The 26366-nt window shown below is 41.8% G+C and overlaps 1 protein-coding gene across 6 annotated transcripts in view; it reads right to left on the minus strand.

Moving 5' to 3' along the window:
- Nucleotides 1–26366, minus strand: part of MITD1 (microtubule interacting and trafficking domain containing 1) — a 214485-nt gene that overhangs the window by 49718 nt on the left and 138401 nt on the right. For 5 of the 6 annotated variants that reach the window (XM_063458732.1, XM_063458750.1, XM_063458759.1 and 2 more), the window contains 2 exons: nucleotides 25946–26059; nucleotides 11117–11281 (listed from right to left, as the gene is read on the minus strand). In XM_063458732.1, coding sequence (XP_063314802.1) covers nucleotides 11117–11281; nucleotides 25946–26059 — 279 coding nt within the window. Of the gene's footprint in view, nucleotides 1–8660; nucleotides 9371–11116; nucleotides 11282–25945; nucleotides 26060–26366 lie in introns of those variants that run through there. The other variant, XM_063458740.1, reaches the window with a different exon arrangement.

Here is a 26366-nt window from a genome sequence, read left to right on the forward strand (position 1 = left end):
ACCACTGGTGTAGCATATAAACTTCAAACGAAAACATGCATTTAATTATGCATTTTTTTCCATTGGGGGTTATATCTAAAAACTGATTGCAAAAGTTTTCTTATCTGCAGCCTTTGCATGCCTTCCACTTCTAACGTCCAATCACAGACCTCCCAATGCAGCTCAATGAGAAGTCTTTGCAAGGCAGGTGCTCTGGGCAATTGCTGCCTCTTGAGTTTAGCTCTAATGAACCTGTTGTCTGCTTGAAAGCTACAGTGTAAAAAGGTTAAATGATGCTGGCGGGTTAGGGCCTAACTGCCGACTGAGCAGGACACACACTGAAGGAACTCTTTGATGAAACCTGGGGATTAAGTTAAAATTCTCGCAAGTCATTAATTATTGGGGTCTCCTTACCCTTTTTTCGTCCTGGTGACACAGTCTACTTGCCTTGGACAACAGATTCCTATTATGGCTATGGGTGTCTCATGGACCTTGCAATCGACTGTTCTTTCACTCAAGGCAGGGGAAGCGACCGATTCCCCGCGCTTCATGATTTTTACAGGGCCATTCTTTATCCCCATGTCTAGCCCGATGGGGGTTATCCCAGTCCCAACCAGCACTGTTATCTACTATCCCTTTTACTCTAGGGACAGCACTGGATGCAGATCTGCAAGTTGAGCTGCCTAAGATGGCAGCTATTCAGTACAGATTTCTGTTCGGGTATGACGAGATCTGTGCTCACTTTTGGAGGAAATTTGAGGAAAGGGTGCTATAGTTCACTTTGCCAGGACTTTGCCCTGTGCATATGGCACAGAAGGGTAATTGTCCATTGCATATCGGCTCCTGAATTCTTGGGGCTGCGGATGCGGGAGCTGGGAATGCAAACAGCCAGTTTTGCTACTTTTAATAGAGAATGGCCTAGGGAGCGCTAGAGGGTAGTTCTGCAGATGTGGTTCTGCCTTAAGTAACAAACTAGAGAGATAACTTTATTGCGGGCATCATTAAATCAATGATCCATAAAAAGGATAAAAATAAAACGTAATGCACCATCACCACTAAGGATAAAATGCTGGGGGTAGAAGGGGCACAATAATATCAAAAAGGTAGAAATGCTAATGGGGTCTGAAGGGAAAACAATCCTGCAAAAAAAACGCTGTATAAATTTCTCTAACTGTAGAGACTCTTTACCACAGCAGCAGGGTAAACCCAAGACTCCAAAAAGGAGAGAGAATCTTTGATAGCAACTAGTCATAAAATGTGGAAACAGTATCTATGGGAAAACAAGTATATCCTTGCCACTTACTACAGTGAGCTAATGCGCAATGTGATGGATCTATCTAAGGAGATCCTCCTATGAATGCAGAGCTTTGTAGAGAAAAAGGGCTTATATGGTAGCTTGTGGAAAAACCCAACAGACACTGTTCTATAGACACACTGCTTAGCTGGTTCTCATACTTGAAAAGATGCCAAGTGTCTCATACCATAGATACAGTTGAAGAGAACCTGCTATGTATGCAGGGCTTGGTGGAGAAATACACTCACACTATTGCTGTAAAAGAAAAAGATTCTACTCTGAAAGCATACTACTTTAAGTTCTAACAATTGGTTAGATACCAATAGTCCCCATCCCTCCTTAACCGAAGAATAAACTCAAACGTGCATATATTAAAAGCAAATAGCGAACCTAACGTACGTTTCGGCGCTGCCAAAGCGCCTTTGTCAAAGGTAAGGCAGGTACTGAAACAGTGGCGCTTAAGTACGCCCTGTGAGTGATCCAGCAACCAATCATAATGAGAGGTGTGTCCCATCTATGCGCGCCAAGCCGGCACGCTGTACGAGCTGTCAATCAGCATTAGGTCCGCCCACGTGTGTAGGTGGGGCGGGACCTATGAGCGGCAAGAAAGATGCCTGGCCGATCCGTTCGCAAGTACAGTGTTATGCATAGAGGATAGCACTGTAATCCATCTTATATGGATACGATCATTTTGTGATTCCCTGTCCCTGGTGGAACCATAATATGTTGTAAACACCGTTGTATATAGGGAGGTAATAGATCTCTAAACCGATATAGTGATTTGTACACAACATGTCACAGTATCTGGGAACCATAATGTAACATGTTGTAAACACCGTTGTATATAGGGAAGTAATAGATCTATAAACCGATATAGTGATTTGTACACAACATGTCACAGTATCTGGGACACCCAGAAAAAGCACATGAGTGAAACTAATATCAACTTTGTTCCGTGTGTACCCATATATACAGATGGATGATGTGGAAAACAAGAGGTTTTTTTTTTTTTTTTAATTCTTTATTTTGGTTGTGCACAGGATGAACAAACAGCCGGCTTGTGCCACAACAGCGACATCCGGTAGGATAGGTGAACAGTGGTATTACATAGTGTGGCTTTTGATGTACAGGCACATTTTTTATAGTATTGATATGTCTTCATAGGTGGAATACACGAGTTACACTAAGCATTATTCATATGTGAAATACACGAGTTACGCTAAGCATTATTCATATGTGAAATACACGAGTTACGCTAAGCATTATTCATATGTGAAATACACGAGTTACGCTAAGCATTTGTCATAGGTGAAATACACGAGTTACGCTAAGCATTTAAATAGGTGAAATACACGAGTTACGCTAAGCATTTTGCATAGGTGAAATACACGAGTTACGCTAAGCATTTAAATAGGTGAAATACACGAGTTACGCTAAGCATTTTACATTGGTGAAATACACGAGTTACGCTAAGCATTTTACATAGGTGAAATACACGAGTTACGCTAAGCATTTGTCATAGGTGAAATACACGAGTTACGCTAAACATGCTTCATATGTGAAATACACGAGTTACGCTAAGCATTTGTCATAGGCGAAATACACAAGTTACGCTAAACATGCTTCATATGTGAAATACACGAATTACGCTTAGCATTTGTCATAGGTGAAATACACGAGTTACGCTAAATATGCTTCATATGTGACATACACTAGTTACGCTAGGCATTTTCATAGGCGAAATACACAAGTTACTCTAAGCATTATTACTATTGAATAGCCCAGCTATAACGATTATTCAGGTAGATTAACGTAAGGTATTATAGAACAAAGTGAGGTACGATAAGGTACCACCAGGCAGAGCGCGGCAGTTTAGATCGCCATCTGTGGTAGTCCGGGTGTTGAGGACCGCTATGTGGTGTTCGCTTGGCTGTGACCCAATTGTCAGTTATGTCCGTGTAGCGGTGTATACCGCCAGAGTGTTCTTTGGTGAGGCTGTCTGCGGTACTGTTTTCCATGTCTTCCTTCATGCTGTTAGTTGGCATCCTCACACAGGCATGGGTATGTACTCAGCTGTCAGCCAAAGTCCACAAGGTTTCAACGTCCTGCCGCCGGGCATTGTGTCAGAGGGTCGCTGTGGTTATAGTGCCTGGACGTGAGGTAAGTACAGGTGTTGCGCCATGCAGATCACAGTGTCCAGATACGGGTAGCTGTGTAGTCGTTTAAAGGGGATAGCTTATCCGGGCCTTCCCCCAGTGTTGGCCCACAATCTTGGTGGTAGGAGGTTGAGGTGAAGCGCTCTCGCTTGGGGCTTGCCCTGCGCTTGTAGGTTGAGTATGTGGCAGCGCCGTAAATTCCCCTCTCCCTCTTTCATCCACGTTTTCCGTTCAGGGTTGTTCTGCAATTCAGCTATGTGATATGTGGGGTCTGCATCTGCGTTGCCTGTGCGGTCTGTCTTCCGTGGCCTGTGGGGTAGGCGCTGCACGGTCGGCCATTTTAGTGAGGCCGCGTGGTAGCTATCAGCCATCGACGCCGAGTCACCCAGGCTCGCCATGGAGATGTTTGCCTGCCTGGTGGGGACCGGGATAACCCCCGCCGGTCCAAGGGGGGGGTACACGGGGCCGGGCGGTCTCCAGTCGCGTTGTGGTTCGCTGTAGCCGGGATGGAAAGCGAGGCAGCGGCCGTCTGCTCCACTCCCCTCCCAGGTAGGCCTCAGTCCCCAATCCCCAGAGCATCTCACCGGGACCCAGATCCACCCGATTTCAGGTGCTCTAGCTGCACCGGGACACTCCAGGAGTTTGTGCCACAAATTTCTCGGATGTTTCATGCGGATTTTAGAGGGTTTTTGCCCAATATTATATGGTTTCCTCAGGAGCTGTGGTGACTTGCAGCCTGCCAGCATGGCCGCCCGGCCCCGCCCCCGAAAACAAGAGTTTACAGGCGTAAAACCCTACTTAGTATTATAGACCCCTGAAAATAGAGCTGTCCATGTTTCTACCGGTGTTAAACCTCGTTTCTGGGGGAGACAGATCCCACTGGAGGAGGTAAGTATTGGAAGTCTCTGTGATCTAGATACACCCTTTGTGGTTCCCTGTGTGGGATCACATGAGTCTAAACTCGCTTGGAGGAAACAGAGATATCCAAATGTGGAGCTCTGTCTATGTATGGTCTATAACTCTATTGTGCTGCTGGTTGGTTGGAGAGTACCTGGTTATGTGAGGATTATTTACAGTAAAAAGTAAAGAGAGACATAAGTAAAGAACACTTCAACACATTAACTATATACATATCTACAGGTATAGAACATCATGTGTCTATGAAAGGAGTGAAGGTAAAACCCTCATTCAGACCTTTGGGGGCTAGTGTATCCAACTTAAAGATCCAATAGCATTCCCTTCTTTTGAGGGTCAGGTCTAAATCACCACCTCTTTTGCCTAGCTGAATTTTTTCGATGCCCGCAAATTTGATGCATTTAGGGGTATCTATATGACTGTTTCTGATGTGCCTAGCCACTGGTGTGTCCCTATTGGAAGTCACAGAGTGGACATGTTCCATGATGCGTTTTTTGAAAGGGCGTATAGTCTTCCCCACATACTTCATGCCGCATTTGCATGTAAGTAGGTAGATCATGCCTAGGGTGTTGCAGTTGAAGAACTGTTTAATGGGGATTTCTACACGCGACACATCTTCCACACTGATATGTGCCATGTATCTTCACCCAGGTGTGGTTTTTCTTTTTTGATGCCGAGAAATGGCTGGGTACCAGTATTTCTTTCACGTTTTTTCCTCTTCTGGCTGTTATTGACACTTTGGTAGTGATTGTGTCCTTGAGGTGAGGATCCTGAGTTGGTAACGGCCAGAAACGTCCCATCACTTTCTTCACCTCATTCCATCCCGCATCATAGCTTGCTATGCATCTTATAGTTTTCTTGGGGTCCAATTTGGGCTTGTTGGTGAGTAATTCCTCTCGTTCGAGGTTAAGTGCTCGCTGGTAGGCGTGTTTTAAGCACCTATTCGGGTAGCCTCTCTGTTTGAATCTTATTCGTAGATCTGCAGCTTGAGTTTTAAAGTCATCAATGGATGAACAGTTCCTTCTTAGTCTCAAGTACTGCCCCACTGGGATCCCTCTTTTGAGAGGGATAGGGTGGTGGCTTTCCCATCGTAGCATGTTGTTAGTAGAAGTGGGCTTGCGATAGAGAGTAGTCTCTATACCGTGGTCATTGGTTATCTTGAGGGTACAGTCTAAGAAATTGAGCATCTGATCCCCAAATTCCATAGTGAGTCTTAGATTGAGGTTGTTCGTGTTCAAATATTCTCTCTCCTTTTTGGAGTCTTGGGTTTACCCTGCTGCTGTGGTAAAGAGTCTCTACAGTTAGAGAAATTTATACAGCGTTTTTTTGCAGGATTGTTTTCCCTTCAGACCCCATTAGCATTTCTACCTTTTTGATATTATTGTGCCCCTTCTACCCCCAGCATTGTATCCTTAGTGGTGATGGTGCATTAAGTTTTATTTTGATCCTTTTTAGGGATCATTGATTTAATGATGCCCGCAATAAAGTTATCTCTCTAGTTTGTTACTTAAGGCAGAACCACATCTGCAGAACTACCCTCTAGCGCTCCCTAGGCCATTCTAGCTTACGGATTACGCTTTCACCATTTTCTAGTCTATGTACAAATACAAGGGTTATCCCCTATTAGTTCTGCAGACACACTCTTGTTTCCACTTGTTGGGAACTCAGCACTTAGGTGCTCTCTCTTTTTCTACTTTTAATAGAGTCTGACAAATTTTAAGCTGTCACCAACACACCTTTCCTTGTCTAGGTATAGGATGAAACATCGCTATCTACTGCCAGACGCTTAGATATTATACACCGACAAACTTTTTAGTTGTAATAATGTTTTCAGCAGTTGCTCTAATCTTTTGTTTATCTTATCCTTTATTTGTCTTCTATTAGTAAGCTCTCATTAGCCCAGGGATTGCTCCTGGTGGATCTCTATCAAGGCCAAAAGCAGCATCACTTTATTATTCAATTTAATGTTTATGTCACACCTGTAGCTAAGACCTAGTCTACACATTATTAAAAGCAGAGTTTATAACATTTTAAAAAATATGCATTCCATTTTATTTGCATTAGAAGCATTTATGATAATCTGCAAATATCTCCATATAAAATTGTAAATGTGCCAATTTCTATTTTGCTAAATGAAAAAACAAGAGGACACAGAGTATTTCAGCAAGCTAAAGTGGTTTAAAGGTCCAGAGCGTCCCTTTAACTGTATACTCTTTGGACGATAAGCATAAATGCATGGTAAAACCTGTTGCATGCTAAGTCAGTTTTCTGACAATGATGATACTGTGGCACAGAGCAGAACCAACTCTAATTGAGTTATAAACAGAATTCGTGCACATAAATGCACAATACAATGCCATAATAACAGGCCAGGCCTGTGTTCTCTTGTGACTGTCCTGCCATCAGAGTCCTGCCATCAGAGGGATACATTGATAGCAGAAGCAAAATTGATGTATATGTGGGAATGAGTGTTTCATTTCAATCACACATGGATTAAAACAGATAATTAAAAAGTGACGGTTTGCTTTTCTGGTTATAAATACCTGCATAATAATTTATTTTTGATGAATTTTTTGAATAAAATATTTCGATTGCTTCAGCCTTCCTTAAATATACATTTTATTAATATTTCTTCATCATAAATACACTTAAAGGTAGATACACATTTACAAAATATGAAACTTCAAAGGGCATAATATGAGAATCATTTTAATACATGGGTGGCAAAAAAAGTGCATGTTTAAATGTTTCAACTGTTGCATGTCTAACTAATTTTTTAAAAGGAAATCATTAAACCCACTCTTTAATCCCTAAAACTTTATATAAACTTGAGCAATGGGGAGATCTATTAATATTGTTATTGTCTAGAAATTATAGAATGCGAATCTGATAAAGATATGTCAGTATAGTGATTTATGTGTTAAGTGGAAATGTCCCCACCTCATTTATGTCTTTATTAGATCTTGCAGCTAATGCCTGCTTTAAGTTTGTGCAAAATATTAACTTGTTCAATTAAATAAAATCTCTTAACTTAACCTATGTGATCCCTAAATAAGAAAGTGGCAAATGCTATGATTTTCTAAATGTAATAATGCACTAGGGGAAAAAATGCACGAGGGGAAAAAAATAATAATAACAGTAAGTGATCTGTTTATACCATCTGAATTAAACAGTGATGCTTTAAAACGTTATAAAATTACAATTTCTTCTATTCAAATTACTGTAGAATGGTTAAAGGACCACTATAGGCACCCAGACCACTTCAGCTTTATGAAGTGGTCTGGGTGCCAGGTCCAGCTAGGGTTAACCCATTTTTTTTTACAAACATAGCAGTTTCAGAGAAACTGCTATGTTTATTAATAGGTTAATCCAGCCCTCAAATCCTCTAGTGGCTGTCTCACTGACAGCCGCTAGAGGCGCTTGCGTGATTCTCACTGTAAATATCATTGATAATGCTTTCCCATGAGACCGGCTGAATGCGCGCGCAGCTCTTGCCGGGTGTGCGCATTCAGCCGAATGGGAGGAGAGGAGGAGGAACGGAGGAGGAGAGCTCCCCGCCCGGCGCTGGAGAAAGGTAAGTTTTAACCCCTTTCCTCTCCCCAGAGCCCGGCGGGAGGGGGACCCTAAGGGTGGGGGCACCCTCAGGGCACTATAGTGGTCCTTTAAAAGTAATCTAGCTAAGTGGTGTATAAGTATTCAAGATTTATTCAAGTTTGCTTTTTGTAACTCTGCCACTTTAATTACTGCATGTTCCCCGTACTTAAATCCAACATGCAATGAGCAATAAGAACAATATACTTTGCTGCACATCCCTGTGTCAGAATGTACCCAGGTGAACCTGATTTAGCTATCATTTACAGTAAATTTCAGTAGTTCCTTTAAGTCTCTGATTAGTATTACTTCTCTATCACAGCCACTCTCTCAATAAATGGAAAATAAAACCTATAAATAACACACAGCTCCATAAATAAATCACCTGAGTGTAAACTGCAGCCTATTACTCAGAGTAATACATATGTTCATGGTACTAGTCATGTTAAATTATTTTTATCAATTCCTATTCTAATTAAAAGGACTTTCCAGGGCCACGAAAACAAACCCATTTTCCTGGCACTGCAGAATCCTGCAGTGCCCCCCTCCCACCCACCCCCCATCCAATGTTGCTGAATGGGTTAAAACCCCTTTAGGGACTTACCTGAATCCAGCGCCAATGTCCCTTGGCGCTGGGTCAGGCTCTGCCCACGCTCCTACCCTGCCGACATCAGCCCGCGGGGGGAGACTTTATGCGCATGTGCGGCAATGGCCGCGCGCGCATTAGACCTCCCCATAGGAAAGCATTAGTCAATGCTTTCCTATGGGGATTCCGGTAACACTGGAGGTACTCATGTATAGCGTGAGGATGTCCAGCATCATTTTAAACACTTTTCATGTTCTAAGAATCTGGAAGTCCCTCTAGTGGCTGTCTGTTAGAGGACTTAACTCTGCAAGGTAATTATTGCTGTTTATAAAAACTGCAATAATTACACTTGCACGGTTAAGGGTAGTGGGAGTTGGCACCCAGACCACTCCAATGGGCAGAAGTGGTCTGGGTGCCTGGAGTGTCCCTTTAAGCAGAAAAACTCAAGTGGTTGCAATTTCTTTGAGATGGAAAAAAATGTTTTGTGTAATTTGTTTCTAAGTAAATCTCAGTTTTTGGGCCTTACTGTTCTTTAAATGTAGACAATGTCATATATTTTATACATTTGCCTATACAAAATCTTCAAAGTCTGTCCATGTTCTTATTCCATATAATCTGTTAGGAAGAGGTAAGGAGCAAAAATTAGCAGCGTGGTTCACATCCCCACCCAAAAAATGAGGTATTGGAAGATTTGAGCCTTGCAGCTCTGTACAGTAGGAAATGTTGCAATCATATTCCTCATTACAATGTAGCAGAAGAGACAGTCTGGCATTCTGCCGCCATCACCATGGAATAAAAGATAGATTTTTCATTAGACAGTAAAATCGGTGGTTTGTCATACTCCAAAATCTGTAAAAGAAAAAAAATTAAGTCTGTCTGTCTATCTATTCCCACACAGCATATCTTAGTGTAACGTGGAGTGTACTTTCAGTTGTATGCTAGCTTTTGAAACATAGGATGTGACGGCAGATAAGAATCATTCAGCCCATTTAGTCTGCACAAATTATCTAGCCTTATACCTATACTAGCTATAAGATAAAGCCAGGGACTAATGAGAGTATTTAGAACATTTTGAAATGATAGCCTTCAGGAAATGAGTTGTACCCAGACAAAATGTTATTTTTCATTTGGCTGAACCACATTTTTATGCCAGGCACAAGTCTACCCTATACATAAAAAGCTAAATATGGGGGCAGGGCCTGACAGCTAACCATAATAGCCGCAGGGTGCCCACTACTCTTGAGAATTGTGTCTGCATACATGTTTATCCTCAGCACTACACAAGAATGTCAAAAAGCTATACATACGCATAATGACTATGTTTTACCATGTTTACACAATCTACTACTTATTCCACTCTCAAACAAAAAGTCCATAATTAAGTATAAAGTTATTTTCTGACAATTAAACAAACAACTGATCACTGCCCACTATTTTACAGAGATGCCTACCTCCTTATCAAACAAACAATACATTCTCAACACTAAACTAATATCACTGTTCTTTTTTTGCGATAACATTTACAAACGAACCCATGAAAGAATGATATTCCAAAAATGGAACATTTATAAGTATTGGATTACATGCAACCTGAAATCTTCTAGAAAATTCTACGGACTGTGTCTAAATAGGCTTATATTTACCAATATAGATACCGCACTCTCCTGGATCACTAGGCGCAACCGGGCCTGAGGTTGGCCAATCCTCACAATGTGATTTGCAAAAAAGTAATGATGGTCCAGGCACTCCAGTTCAATACAGTGGGCAGATTTGTTAGAGCAAAATCCAAAAAACGTTTCGTCCAACAACAGGGCCTTTGTCAGCTGGATTGAACTGGAGTGCCTGGGTCGTCTTTACTTTTTTGTAAATACGATTACAGACATTCTGGAAGCAATTTCTGTTAAAATTGTGCGGCTGTATATACGGTCCAGTCAGTACACCACCCAACAACAACAAAAAAAATAACAACGTAACAACAGAGTGCAAATTGTAAAAACATTGTGTATTCAATAAAATTGTGAGCACAAACCCAAAAGTACAAAAGCAAGAGAGCCACCTAGTGCATTTTGTGTCTAGAGTGGGTTTCACATTTACAAAAACAACACAAAGTTCTTTTTATTTATGTTGGCAACATCTAGTAGGGAATGTGGCTTTGTTACATTTGCCTCTGGCTGCAAAGTCTACATGTTTTATATGTGTTTCATTAATTAATCAGTGATAGAAAATATCTATTATGGAGCTATATACGATGTAGGTGTGTCTACTTGCCTATAATTAAGTGCCACTCACGCTAGGCTCAAAATGCATTTGGTGGCTTTGTGCTCTCTTATTTTTGGGTGCCAAATATTTTGATTAAATATAATTTTTTTCTACGATTTGCATTCTCGTTACATTCTATGGAGTGTTTTCTTCTCGGTTTTATTTGTTGGCTGGTATGTATAGGCTGGATCTGCATGTAGAAGGAGCTTCCTCTCTTATTCGGTGGATACCCGGTTACAGGCTACTGTAATTATATGCACATTTTATATTGTGACTGATCCTATACCTTCTTTTTATACACACGTATAACATACACACGTATAACTCATTGCTTACCTTTCCATTTTCCATTACAAGTATCTTGTCACAGTGGAATACAGTGTTTAGACGGTGAGCTATAATGAGCACGGTGCATTCTCTAAATGCATCTTTAATGGTTTTCTGGATAAGTGCATCAGTTTCATTATCAATTGCAGCAGTTGCTTCATCTAAAACTAATATCTACAAATAAATAATAAAACGTTTAGCACCTTTACATAAAGGAAAAGTGTATTGATAAAAAAAGTGTATGATATAGAGAAATACTTGAAAGTTTACTAAAAGCTATCCATGGGTTGTGCTTTTTTCTTTTTTAATTCCCCATCCCCATTTTAGGTAAACACAATTAAGATACATTTCAAAAGATTTTAAAATATTCAAAAATGTGGAGCAGTCACCATGGAAACCAACAGAATCAGGAAGGATACTCCATTTTCAGCATTTATTTAAACACTTTATACACCGCTCCCTAAGGGTGCTATCGTTTTGAAGTGAAAGTTGATTAGCAGGTATTAAATTGGAACTGACAAAATTCAGATTTTTGCACAAAGCAGAATTTAGCAGAGGGTTGAGCTATTTATTTATTTACATTATATCCATTTCTGCCCCAGCACAACTAGGACTTGCCATGCAGATTAATATAATTTACGAAACTACAGACGTACAGAAGGCATGTAAGAGAAGATTAGCTCATACAAATTTCTCTGCAGATAGCATCGAAAGGGGAAGTAGTCATTGTAGATAAACCATGAACAGACATTCCTAACCTGATCCTATATTTGCAGCTTTAACGTACAACCCAACACGCAGATTGTAAACCCACCAGGAGAAAATCAAGACAGAAAATCGAGACAGAAGGAATGGCCCTAAACCGGTCCTTATAATGGCCAGAATAAAGAATAAACTAAAGGAAAGTCAAGACAAGCCAAGGGACACCAGAAACCCCCACCAGGGACCTCTACTCAGGACCATACCCCTTCCAATGCATTAGGTATTGAAGGGCTCCCCTGGAGAGACGGGAATCCACAATAGACTGGACCTTGTAGTCGTTCTGCTATTCAACCTCAACTGGAGCGGGATCACTAAAGGGTCTCGTGAACTTATTATAAGTGAGTGGTTTCAATAGTAAAACGTGAAAGGTATTAGGGATGCACAAAGCAGAAGGCAATTGCAACTTGTATGAAACAGGGTTCACGCGTCTTAGTATCTGATAGGGGCCTATGAAGCGAGGAGCCAACTTTTTGGAAAGCACTTTCAGGTTGACATCCTTGGTACTGAGCTAAACCCTATCACCCACTTGATAAGTTGGAGCTGCTTGTTGGTGTTTGTCAGTGTAGTTCTTCTGCAAGGCAGCTTTATGAGTTAGGATGTGTTGATCCTGCTCCCATGTAGACCTCAGATTACCCAAATATTCCTCTGCAGCTGGAAGAATAGAAGAAAAGACAGCTGGAAGAATAGAAGGATGGAAACCATAATTGAGGTAAAAAGGACTGTGGCTCGTGGATTCTCGTTGAGTACAATTGTGAGCATACTCAGCCCAGGGAAGCAGCTTCGCCCAGTTATCCTGGTCGTCCAAGATAAAACACCGTAGATATTGTTCCAAGGATTGGTTAGTTCTCTCAGCAGCGCAGTTAGATTGAGGATGATAGGCCGATGAATGACATAACTTGATACCTAGTTGGCTAGTGAATGCCTTCCAGAATCGGGAGACAAATTGTGTACCCCTATCTGACACTATCTCTTCAGGTATGCCATGTAAGTGGAACACCGCTCTTGCAAATATATCCGCTAATTCTATAGATGAAGGTAGTTTGGGCAAGGACACAAAATGGACCATCTTAGAAAACAGTAAGAGTTAAGATTTCGGTAAATACACTATAAAATCAATGGAAATGTTGGACCAGGATTTTTTAGGTATGTCCAAAGGTTGCAACAAATCACAAGGTAAAACATGAGGAGTTTTAGATTAAGCACATACGTGACATGTTTGTACGTACTCTTTAACATCCTGCCTAAAAGAAGGCAACCAAAACTGAGCAGCAAGGAGATCACTGGTCTTCTTTGTTCCAGGATGGCCAGCGGTTTTGTTATCGTGGCATAAAGCTGGGATCTCTTTACGGTTACGGAAGGCCAAAGGAACAAACAGTCTATCCTGTGGAGTCTGGCTAGGTGCTTCAGGTTGTACTTCATTTAAAGACTTAATGAGGTCTGAACCAATGTTAAGTTGTGTAACTGCTATTATCTTGTTTTTAGGGATAATAGGAGCTACTTCATCAACTGTTCAAATTGACTGGATAATGCGTCTGCTTTGGTATTGTTGGTACCTGGTCTATAAGTAAGCACAAAGTTAAAATGTGAGAAAAACAAAGACCAACATGCCTGTCTAGCTGTTAGTCTTTTGACCTCACTAATATAGGATAGGTTTTTATGATCCGTCAGGATCGTAATAGGGATGGACGTACCTGATCCGGATGGGCTAAGATAGGAGCTGAGGCTAACGCAGCCTTCAGGGTGTCAAAGGCGGCAAGTGCTTCTGGAGTCCACACCTGATTAGCTTTGCCCTTCTTAGTCACGTTAGAGATAGGCGACATTATGGAACAAAACCCTTTAATAAACCTCCTATAGTAGTTAGAAAACCCTATGAAATGTTGGATGGCTTTCAACCCCGTGGGTATGGGCCATTTGCAGATGGCATCTAGTTTCTTGGGATCCATTTCAAAACCAGACACAGAAATTATATACCCCGGAAAATGCATCTTTTCTTGATCGAATAAACACTTCTCTAATTTGCAGTACAAGCCATTGTTCAACAACTTACATAGGACTTTTCTTACATGTATATGATGGGTTTTTAGATATGGGGAATAAATCAGTATATCGTATAAGTATACGATAACAAATTCATAATGCTCATACCTGTTATTAAAAGCCGTCTTCCATTCTTCCCCCTCTTTGATCCTCACCAAATTATATGCAATTATATCCTGGAACCTTTCATCCGGTCAAATAGTTCTGTGATCAGGGGATTGGGATAAACGTTACGTATAGTGATCTTATTCAACCCCCTGTAATCTATACATGGCCTGAGATCACCCTCCTTCTTTAAAACAAACAAGAACCCTGCTCCAGCAGGAGGTGAAGACCTTCTGATAAATCCCTTCTCAAGGTTCTCCCTTATGTATTCCTCCAATATCTGATTTTCTTTAAGAGAAAGAGGATAAACAGTGCCTCTGGGTGGCAACAACTGCAACAACTCAATAGAGCAGTCATACGACCGATGTGGTGGTAATTCGTCTGCTTTCTTTTTGTCCAAGACCTCCTTCAAGTCTTGGTAGATCTTGGGCACATCTGTGGATAATGGAGGCAAGACAGGCATGTTTATGAGGCCCATGGGTCTGACTTTAGTGATACATCCTTCTGTACAAGAATGACCCAATCTGAGAACCTCTCTTTTCTCCCAATCTGTGGGTTATGTTTACCATGGATACCCCAACACTATAGGAAATGACAGGAAGGAAATTGCAATACAACAATCTCCTTATGAAGAACCCCAACTATCATAAAGACCGGAATAGATTCCTTAGTATTGGTGGGTTCCTCAAAGGGTCTATCATCCACGTCCTCTACGGCCAAGGGTGTTGCTCTGTCTTCGAGAGGGAGACCATATTTATTAGCAAAGACCTTATCTATGAAGTTTTCTGCTGCCCCCGAGTCTATAAGGGCATGTGTATGGACAGCATTTCCCTCCCATTTCAAGGTGATGGGTAGTAGAAGTCTTTTTTCATGTTTACATATGGAGGACTCATTAAGTACACCCAAGGCCAGTCCTCCATAGGACCTTAGTCTCTGGAATTTTTTCGGCTTTTCTGGACATGATAAATTAAGATGTCCCCTCTTACCGCAGTTCATGCACAATCCTTCTCTCCTTCTATGTTGACGCTCTGCCTCAGACAATCTTGTCATACCCAATTGCATGGGTTCTGGGATAGCTACTGTCATAGAGTCTGAGGGGAAGGTTTGTGCTAGTCTGATAGCTGGTCTTCTGTGTCTTTCTCTGGTATTTTGTCTGTGCTTAGCCTCTCATCTATGTGCCCAAGATAAGGGATGAGCTCCTCTAATGTTTCTGGTAGATCCTTGGTGATCAGCTTTCCTGCCAGGGGGATCAAAAGCTCTCCTGAAAGCTGCTAGGAACTGAGAATAGTCGTATACTAAAGGACTGTTGTTCTCCCAGAGCGGATTTGCCCAAACAAGAGCTCTATCAGTGAGCAGGGTAATGATCAAGCCTATCTTGGCCCTGTCAGTAGGGTATGCTCTGGGACACAATTCAAACAAAATGTTGACCTGATTAAGAAAGCCCCTACATTTTGATGGATCCCCGCTATAACATAAGGATTGATTGGGATTAGAGGTACTGCTGTGGGTTGAGTAAATTCTGCACCAGCAGGTATAGGGCTAAGTGAATGGGCTGGCAGGTCATTTGATCTTTTAATCAGATTTTGCAAGGCCTGAGCGAACTGATCCATACGGTGGTCCATACCATCAAGTCTTGCGTCTTGAGCCATTACCTGGGATTAACACCTGCAGGGTCCATTGGCCCTATTGTAATGTAACGTACAACCCAACACACAGATTGTAAAGCCACCAGGAGAAAATGGAGGCAGAAAAATGTCCCTAAACCGGTCCTTAAAATGGCTGGAAAGAATAAACTAAATGAAAGTCAAAACAAGCCAAGGTCAAGGGATGCCAGAAATACACAATAACCGAGAAACAAAGCCGAGTCAAGGGAGCCGGAAAATAGAATAGTTGAGAGCAAGCCGGGTCAAAACCAAAGAACTATCACAAAGGACGCAGGAACGCGCTAAAGGGACACTAGTGACATAAGGCACACTAGGAACCACAACAGGGCACTGTGTTTTGGGCAGATTGGGCTTTTATATGGTTGGGGGAGTGGTTAGCATAGCCACATCCCCAAAAGGTGTGTATTTGCTGAGCTCTATTGCATAGAGCTCTCCTAATGTCATGACGCCGGCATGTGTGCCCCACGTCATAAAAAGGGGCTGGCGCACAGCGGTCGGCGTCCTAAAGCTAAGTGGAGCCTCATTAAGCGTGGGAGCGGTGGTCCGCCCGATCTCGGCGGACCGACAAGGTGAGTGAGAGAGGGCTGAGAGCAACCAATTACTACCTTTAAATACACTGATCAGTAATAACATTAAAACCACTGACAAGTGAAGTGAATAACATTGATTATATTGTTACGATCGCACCTGTCGAGGGGTGGGATATATCAGGAATGGAAGTGAACAGCCAGTTCTTGAATGTCTAGAGAACTGGGTCAGAGCATCACCTAAACGTCTTGTGGAGAGTTTGTATCTACCAAAAGTGATGCAAGGAAGGACAACCGGTGAACGAGTGGCAGGGTCACTGGTGCCAGAGGCTCATTAATGCATGTGGGGAGTGAAGGCTAGCCCGTTTGGTCTGATCCCACAGAAAAACTACTATCGCTCAAATAACTAAGAATGTAATTCTGGGCATGATAGAAAGGTGTTTGAATACACAGTGCATCTCAGTTTGCTGCGTATGGCGCTGCGTCGGTGCCGACCTGTCAAAGTGCCCATGATGACCCCTGACAACCACTAAAAGCGCCTTCAATGGAGACGTGAGTGTCAGAACTGGACCATGTTGCAATGTTAGAAATTTGCCTGGTATAATGCATCAACTTTTCTTGTAGATCAGGTTGATGGCCTTCCAATTCTTTGGGCAGACAGGCCCCCTTTTGGACATGTTCACCCCTCTGGGCGGTTCTGGTTATGTGATTCGTGTCAATAGCCCACCCTTTTACCCCGCCCACGGACATCCTGCTTCACCGGACACTGCTGGTAGTGGGCATGGATTTACTTGCAAGATGAAAGCGAGAGATTAGCATAGAGTATGTGTTTTCTGATAGCTATATCCTGTGAGTTTTTCCTCCAGCACCACCTTCACCAGATACATGACGCTTGGGAGGTATGACTGTTTTAGTGTAATCAATAAGATCCTGTAATTAGGTCCATCATAATTGTCAGCACCAGGCCCAATCGGCTCTTAATTTGGCCCTGCATCTGACCCAAGAGTTAACATGACAATTTCAGATAGTCATTATGCCATCGTCTTACTAGACAGCACCACCACTTAATGAATCATTTTGAAATCTCTTTTCTGACTATCTAATAACTTTTTATAAAGATTTTTTTTAAAAAAGATTTTTTTTAAATCATTATTTATAACAAATTATAAGCCGTTCCTTTTGAATTTTATATTCATGGTTTTCTATGTATTTTCAAACATCTGTCCACTCTGCCTGTCTGCCCCTTCCACCTTATTTTCTGCAAGTTCCAAGGTGAAGAAAATGTATGCATGTCATTATAAATGCAAAACTCCCTCTATTCATGATAATTTATTTTATCTTATTCCTGACAATGAAAGTACAAATTAAATTTATGAATATGCACTTATTCACTTTATTCAGATTTATGATCCATTAAAAACATTTTAACTAACTAGGTATCAAATATTATTATGTATGTATCTGTTTTATTCTATATTGATTCTGAAGTAAATGTCAATTGGCTGTGTTATAAGTGTATAATATATAGACTCTTTTAAATGAGGACTGTACTGCTGTGTAAGATCTATTACGATCACATTGAAGTATGCAAATGAAGTCTGTTTGCCATATCTATCTGCAATAAGAATTACACTGCTGTAGAACTTTAAATTCCCTGCTTGAAAATGGCGGCGACAGCATCACGTCCTGAGGAAGCAGGGCAGACCGGAGAAACGTGTTGACATCATTCGTGGGTGCGGAGACTGCAGGAGCTCAGGGTAAATACTCTCATGCCATTCGTGCTGTACTGAAACTGGATCATTACATATTGGACATTTAAACCATCTAGAGCAAGCGTCTCCAGCATTACCACCTGAGTTACTTTGACAAAGCTTGGCAGTGAGTAACAGCGTATGCTGAGCCTACTCACCACGTTCTCTTGTAAGAGACAGTGTGTTTACTTTTTATTACCACTAGGTTTTTTACTAATAAATTTGTTTGCACTTTGTTCAAATACAACTGAGCTTTTTCATTATTTTGCTTGAACCTGATTTCCTTAACCTAAATACTTGGGTAATTTTGTGGGAAATTTGGTATACCAACATAAAAAATGTTAAAAGCATTATTTTTCTAAGACAGTCTGCACTATTATGTGTATTTATATATTTTTTTTACATGTACTGTGAGATGTGTTTATCTGGGGCTATCTACTGACCATTGAGTATTACTACAACCTTTTTGAAAACATTTTTTTTACCATCTTTAGTTGACTTTGAGTTATCGTCTAAACGTTTATGCCACTATACTCCAATCTTCTTTTTTTTATATTTTTTAATATTTTCTTTTGCATAAATAATACAAATAAAACTTTTTTTTTTTTGTGCATGGTTTGACAAGATGATATACGTTGCCACAACAGCAAACATAATCACAGCAATATCACATGTTTCTACATATGTGGCATTGGAGTGTAAGCACATTTTTAACATTTTTAAAACGTGGTAAGTCATTCTAGTGATTTGACATGCAAGTATCAGCATTAGGAGATATGTTCTTTAAGCATTGTCATCAGTAGTGTATTTAAGCTATAAACAGGCTTGAACAGTTATATCCCTAAGTTTACATAGCTATGTCTAGACGCTTTATGCTGTAGGTGTTTAGGCTATTAGGCATGGAAAACATAGGCTAACAACATACTATAGGTACAGAAACATTCTGAGTGCTGGCTAGCATCGCCCATCCACTGAGTTGGGTTACGGTAGAGTCACCCTGCTTCGGTCTATCAACAAGCTTTAATTCTAACATGCAATTAGGTCGTTTTTTACCCTGCCTAGCTGGCTGAAAGTGTGAACACGGTTCCTTGTAGGCATGGCATTAAGTCAGCGACAAATGTCATTAACTAAACATGTAATATATGCAAACCTAAAATATAAACTAACAGAAGGTAGCATTAGTTCAGATGCATCTGAGGGGTGCATACTAGGCAAGACCTGGTCAGCGGTGTCTGCAGGAGAAAGTCCCGTCTTGCGAGTATGCATAGCTCGCGTGTCAGTCCTCCGACCTGCCCTCTCCTCGCATTGGAGGGTTGGAGCCTCACCAGTGTGGCCCGTTCAGCCGATGCCCCGCTTGTGCGTGGGTGTTGCAGGTGATGCAGGTGTCTGGCTGGGAGCTGCTATGGTCGACTGCTTGCAGAGTAGTACAGTCTCTTGGGTAAGTGATCTCCGGGGTGCTGTGGGTGTATTGCGGGGACTCCTAGGTCGGTTCCGTCCCGACTGGCTGTCATGATGGGGCTGTACCTGCTCGGATCTTCCAGCCCGGGTTGTAGCGGCGAGCACTTCCCTGTGTCCTCGGGTCCCTTTCCCATACGTGGGGGGACTGTGGGCCCTCCAGCGCCTCGCTCTCCCGATGCTCCTTTGGGTGTGTGGACGGTGGGTCATATTTTGTTCCGGTATGCTCCCCTGCCCAGAAGGAGATTTGTTACTCCGAGCCGTGAAGCGAGATCGCGGTCGGGCTTGTTGGGGTGGACAGGAACGTTTGCTTTGCTGTGGTCGCTTTGCGCCGGCCATTTTGTGCCCTCCTTGTGGTTGTGGTGAGGGGTGAGTGTCACCCTTGATTTCGTCTGGAATGTCCAGGCGCCGTGGCAGCCTGCGCCAGAATGCCGCAAAGATTTTGTTTAGCCGTGCTGTGTAGTCAGCTTGGTCGGTGAGGATCGTGTTTGGCTCCCTTGTGCTCTCTCCGGGTTGCTTGGGAGCCATCCTCGCCTCAATCCCAGGGTCATTCCGGAGCTGTTGTGTGTCAGGCTGTAGTGCGGGGGTAGTCGCCCCCAGCGAGGACCGGGATATCCCCCACCGGTCCAGAGGGGGGGTTGCAGGGCCCTGCTGATTGCTTGCTTGCGAGCGTGGCCTGTGTCAGGGGATCGGCCGCCTCCCCCTAGTTGCAGGCTCCACTCCGAAGTAGGCCTTGTGGCCGGTCCAGGCATGTTCAGGTGATTTCGACGCGGGTCAGGGATCATTGTGTGCCCCTGGTGATCCTGTGTCGTTCTCTGGGCTCCGTTTGTTGTTGGCACCAGTAGTTCGTGCAGGATTGTCATTTTTGTGCCCTCTATTGCAGGAGCCCTCAGAAAGCACGACCGGCCATCTTGGCTGCCAGGCCCCGCCCCCAATAAAACTTTTTTTGAGCATTTGTTATTGGAGTGTGGTATCAGTTTCTATATTTTTGTCTTAGTATTCTTAGGTTCGTTATAGGTGGGGAACCTTGATACCTGCACCAAACGACAGTTTGAGTGCCAACACATACTTCTCTTTGTTATATTTAACAGCATGGTTATTTTGGGCTAACATTTGAAATTCCCTGGTTAAATTCTAACAATTGAAATTGAACTTCACATTTTATAGCTGAGCTGGACAAATTCTCTAAGTTGCCTTTGTTTTCATTTCAGCAATTTTATTCAGCTGGTGACTCTCAGCCAACGAATAACATCCAAAATTGGGCCTGGTTTAACATTTTTGCATAAGCTTTGAAATTATTCTACATTGATTTGGAAAAAGTGGAATATAAATATCAGAAATATAAAATATAAAAATCATGTATAAAAAATATCAGATATTAAAATGTTTTTTTAAAAATACTAAATCCAAAAATATCAAATCACTTGAAAAGCTTATCCAAAAAATATTAAATCAAGACCTTGGTATGATAATGTAGTAGTACCAACCTCCATTTTAGCATATCAACTCAGACTAGAAGCAGTGTTAGCGCCTGATAAAGCCAAGTAAGTGGCTCTGTCCGGTGCTAATCCGTTTCCGTTCTGAGCTGATATGCCACGGTGCCAGGGCACATGGCACCATAGCTACTACAGCATGATTTACAGCATACTGTTATAGTGTCTTTTGAACTGTTTTATATATATTGGTATATTTTGAGAAGGTGTGCCATACTGTACAGTGTAAGTTATATTCAAGAAATATTACATTTATTCAAAACAGTTGATCGGTTTGTTAGCTATAAGTTGTGATAAGATTTAAATTAACAGCTTTTTTCTATCAATCAAATACAAATCTGTTCTGGCAAAGCCTGAAAAGTAAATTCTAATTGTTTCATAATCCTCTGAATGTTTGTAGTATTGTTTGCTCAAGCAGTGACACATGCAAAATAACCCTTGGCACACGGGTACGTGCAGTATATAACAGGAATATGGCTCGGATTGAACTGCAGTGGAGGAAGGTGTTAGATTCTTACCGCTATACTTCAATAGCATTAACCAGTTTTTAAAAAAATTTTTACTAATACAAAGGTGCAGGCGTATGGAGTAATATGAGTGATAGAAAAGACTATCACATCAGAAAAACCCAGTGGTTAACTTACCCTTAAAATAAGGGATACAAAATATATGGTACAACAAATATCTGGAGAAAGAGATAAATAGGGAGATAATGGTGCAGTATGTCTAGTACTTTTAAATGGTGAAATAAAGACCAAATGTAGCAAACTCACATGGCTTAGAGCCTGGGAGGATAGGCTCAAGTCACACACGCAGGGGTATTTAAAGACAATACCGAGCTTCTTCTATAGTGGCATCCAGGTACTCAGGGAGAAGAGAAAAAAATGGAACAAACTCCTAGTGTATTACCCTTTCAAATGATATCACAAATTAGAATGTTGCAAATAATTGCTCACCTTGTTGAGAGCCAAAGGAAACTGGGCTCTCAGTGTAATTGGCACTGTGCCTTTAAGAGGGCACAACTCTTCTTTTAAAGCCGAAGAAGATGCTGCAGCTCACAGGACTCAGTTGAAAAATAAAAACACTTTATTTATAAACAAACATAAAATATATAATAGAATATCATGTAATAATGGTTCTTTTAAAAGTCCATTCTGATTGGTTCCTCTGATCTTCAATTAGTACGTCCGTCCATCCGTCCGAGTATTTCAAAAACAAGCGCAGAAAATCATTAGTGATTTTTCTGATAATGGTTACCATAAAAAAACTTTTGGACATTGCCTATCAAGAGACAGCACTTAAAAATTGAGATAAGCCACCAACCTCTAATGAAAGCGACACAGCCTTTATTACCGATTGAGAAAGCGTTTTAGTGATAAGGCGAAACGCGTCTCGGACAGCAAGGACTTTTAAAAGAACTATTATTACATGGTATTCTATTATATATTTTATGTTTGTTTATAAATAAAGTGTTTTTATTTTTCAACTGTGTCCTGTGAGCTGCAGCATCTTCTTCCTGCTTTAAAAGAAGAGTTGTGCCAATTACAGTTTAGTTTCCTTTGGCTCTCAACAAGGTGAGCAATTATTTGCAACATTCTAATTTGTGATATCATTTGAAAGGGTAATACACTAGGAGTCTGTTCCATTTTTTTCTCTTCTCCCTGAGTACCTGGATGCCACTAGAGAAGAAGCCCAGTATTGTCTTTAAATACCCCTGCGTGTGTGACTTGAGCCTATCCTCCCAGGCTCTAAGCCATGTGAGTTTGCTACATTTGGTCTTTTTTTCACCATTTAAAAGTACTAGACATACTGCACCATTATCTGCCTATTTATCTCTTTCTCCAGATATTTGTTGTACCATATATTTTGTATCCCTTATTTTAAGGGTAAGTTAACCTAATGTAGCGCTCCACTGGGTTTTTCTGATGTGATAGTCTTTTCTCTCACTCATATTACTCCATACGCCTGCAGTTTAGAGGTATCTGCTTATCCTAATTGGGTTCTGTAATCTATAACAATTTCGAAGTGCCTATTTTTCACAAATTTTTTGTATTTATTACTAATACAAAGGTGATTTTTTGCTAAAGTGAGAATGTAAAGTGAATTTAAAATTAAAGGCCAGGGGGGGCGGGGCCTGGCTGCCAACCGAGATGGCCGCATGTAGAGTGTGCTCCGGGTAAAACACTCCAGCAGAGCCCTAATTTAGAACCGTTACACCGGCAAACTCGACTACCTGAAAGCAGGCAAAAGCAGACTTTATTTCTGCAACACCTGAAAGACTCCTGGATACAAAATGAGCAGCCTGTTCTCGGCACACAACTGCGGCCTACCTGGGGGTGCTGGCGTGGAAGAAGCGGCCGATCTTCCTGCTGGCTATCCGGCTGCTAAAGGTGGAAGCGACAGGGGCTCCCGTCTCCCCCCCTTGCCGGTGGGGGTTATCCCGGCACCAGCACTCACACCGCAACCACGACCACTCGGTGGCCCTGCGACACAGCACATGTCCCTGCTGGAAGAATCGGCGGAAGCCAAGATGGCGGGAGCAAGACCCCACAACTTGCCACAAGACCCGAGGGAAACAACTCTCGCTAAGCTGGACGCACTACTTTTTGGCGCAAACTCGAAGAGAGGCAACGGAGTGCCAGCAAGCTAGACCTCTCACATCCGGCTGCTGACATAAAGAGCCGAAACCAGCCCACACCTAAAGCACCGGAGGCCCACAGACAGGAAGCCTCCACTCGACGACCGCACGCCGCGTGGGTCTGCCGCTCCTCTCTAGCTACCCATGCATTCGCTCGCACTAAGAAGAGGAGGACAGTCCGCAGGAGGAGTGTGGTTCCATCAAAGCCAACTCAGAGGCAATGCCTTATCAAGCTACAAACCACCAGGCGAATCACAGCCGCAACGCAGAAAGTGAGGAGGCCGGCTCGATGCCACCGACTCGCTATGGCTGAGCCCTACCGCCAAAGGCACACCTCGCACCGTTTGAGAGATCCTGCCCATCACAAAGTGAGGCACCAAGGAAGAGGGTTGCTGCCCCAGGTGATGATTAGCGCTACTCCCCAAGCCTGCACCTACCTGAGCTCACCAGAGACGGACAAGGTCCTGTACCTACCCTTCCTTACTGGACACTCCACTGGTTGGGACTGTAGATACCCACTGAGGGGCATCGGGTAGCTGTAAACGCAGGGCCATATCCTGCCACAGGCCTCCCCACCACATTAAGCCACACACAGTAGTAATTACCCTAACTAGCTTAAATAGGCTTCACCATAGCTTGATACTTAACACCTCTGGCTCAACAGGCACCATGTACCGTTATTATGTCCCAATGTTCCATATTGTTTTAGCTTACTTGTTTCAACTTACTTATTTTGCTAACCATAGGGAATCGTGTTTTCACATCATCACAGTTAGCCAAGGCGCTGTGAGGGGTGATGGGAGCCAGTGGCAAATATATGTGGTGTGTAGCCCCAACATGTTAACATATGTAACTTAGTCAGATCTACCATTCAGATCCGCAGTTTAGCTTGTTTTATCTAACATCTAAAAATGTGCACAATCCTCAAACGCTATGACACAACATCTCGATGTATGTTCAAGGAATGATTATTGCTGCCGTCATGGCATTTCGAATTTGTATGTTAATCTTTGCACAATAAAAATAAAGAATTTAAAAAAAAAAAAAAAATTAAAGGCCAGAGTAGCCAAAGTAACATTTCAAATTCTCTTTGAATTCACTTTTAATTCTCAGTTTAATAAATAACTCTATAAGTGTTTGAAAAACACAAAGGGTTTAATTAGGTCACAAATGAATGGGTCATATTTCACATATAACACTTCAGCTGGAGTCTGTCACATTTGTGTCAGTTTATAATAGTGCTTATTTCAATAGAAATCACACTTTTATAATTTGGGGAGAGAAACATCTCCCATATGATTTCAGCCCATCTAATGATTTTCCTTAGGAAAATATTGGGAAGCTATGGCATATGTGTTGCAAAACGCCAAACTGCGCCAATTACGATCTCCTCACAGAGATGCATTGAATCGATGCATCTCTTTGAGAAATGTTCAGCGACTCCATGCAGAATGAGGAGACGCTGAACGTCAGTGTTGCTCGGTGTACAGCACTGACCCAGAAAGCACTTCTAGCGGTCATCTGAGTGACTGTCACTAGAGGTGTTTCTAGGCAGTCATGTAAATACTGCCTATTCTCTGAAAACGCAGTGCTTACATTTAAAATGCCTTCAGGGACATACTATGCACACCACAACAACTGCATTAAGCAGACATATAGTGTCCTGTTAAGCCTGTTACTAAAATGATACTCAGTATCAAAACTCACACGTATATGACTGATCCTGAGTGTTTTTTTTTGGGGGGGGGGGGATGGTAAACCCCCTCTTGTGGCAGTCAGCATATTTTGTAAATACTGGAAGGTAACCAAGGATAGTGGGAGAGTCAACACTTACAAAAGCAGCATCTTAATTAAGATAGGGAAATAGCTGCATGTCCCTTTGCCTTTGATATGGTTTATTTTGTACTAGAATTTTAAATTGAAAAGGTGTCCTGCCCTTGGCTTCAACGAACAGAAGTGGGAGTCAGGGTAGGCAATGTTTGGCACTCCAGATGTTGTGGACTTCATCTCCCTTGATGCTTTGCCAGATTAATTGCTTTAAGAGCATTATGGGAGATATAGTCCATAACAACTGGAGTGCCGAAGGTTTATCACCATACTACTCATTTATCTCAGTGTGCAACAACAAGCAAAGTGTGGACTTGGCAAAGACAAATACAAATTAAATGTCCAGCACTAAACTGACTCACACTACGAGATTCTTAACATGTTGTTTGTAAGTACTGGCAGTGGCTGTTACAGTAATACACATACAAACATTTGACCCTCAAACCAGCTACTAGATGGTTACCATTATTAATTATTGTTATAGTTGCATTAATAACTTATTTACAGCTAATGGCTTAAATGTTAAGTGCTACCAAAAATATTAACGCTTATTTTTTAAATATAATGTTTGTAGCCTACCTTGCTGTTTCGTAACAATGCCCGTGCCATGCACAGAAGCTGACGCTCTCCAACTGAGAAATTACTTCCATTTTCTCTCACTTCTGAGTATAGCTGTTTGTCCATCTGTGCTACCTAAGCAATAAGAGATGGGAGTCATTTTGGAGATTTCATATAGGGCAGAACCAGTTGGTAAAATTCATTTTGTTGCATTTCCTTTAACAAAGATCTTGGTGTCAGTAGCTGTTAGTTTTCAATGTCTTATATTAGTTGAAGACACACTGGTATAAACATTCCCCTTAAATCGACTATGTCATGTTTATTTATTTTTAATGTATAAATAGAAAACTAAGGTGAATTTAAAACACCCCTAAAACAAACCAAAGGGACACAAAAAGGAACACTTAAAGAGATCCTATAGTGCCAGAAAAACAAAGCAGTT

This window comes from Pelobates fuscus, chromosome 1 (assembly GCF_036172605.1).
Source record: "Pelobates fuscus isolate aPelFus1 chromosome 1, aPelFus1.pri, whole genome shotgun sequence".
In the NCBI taxonomy this organism is placed as follows: Eukaryota; Metazoa; Chordata; class Amphibia; order Anura; family Pelobatidae; genus Pelobates; species Pelobates fuscus.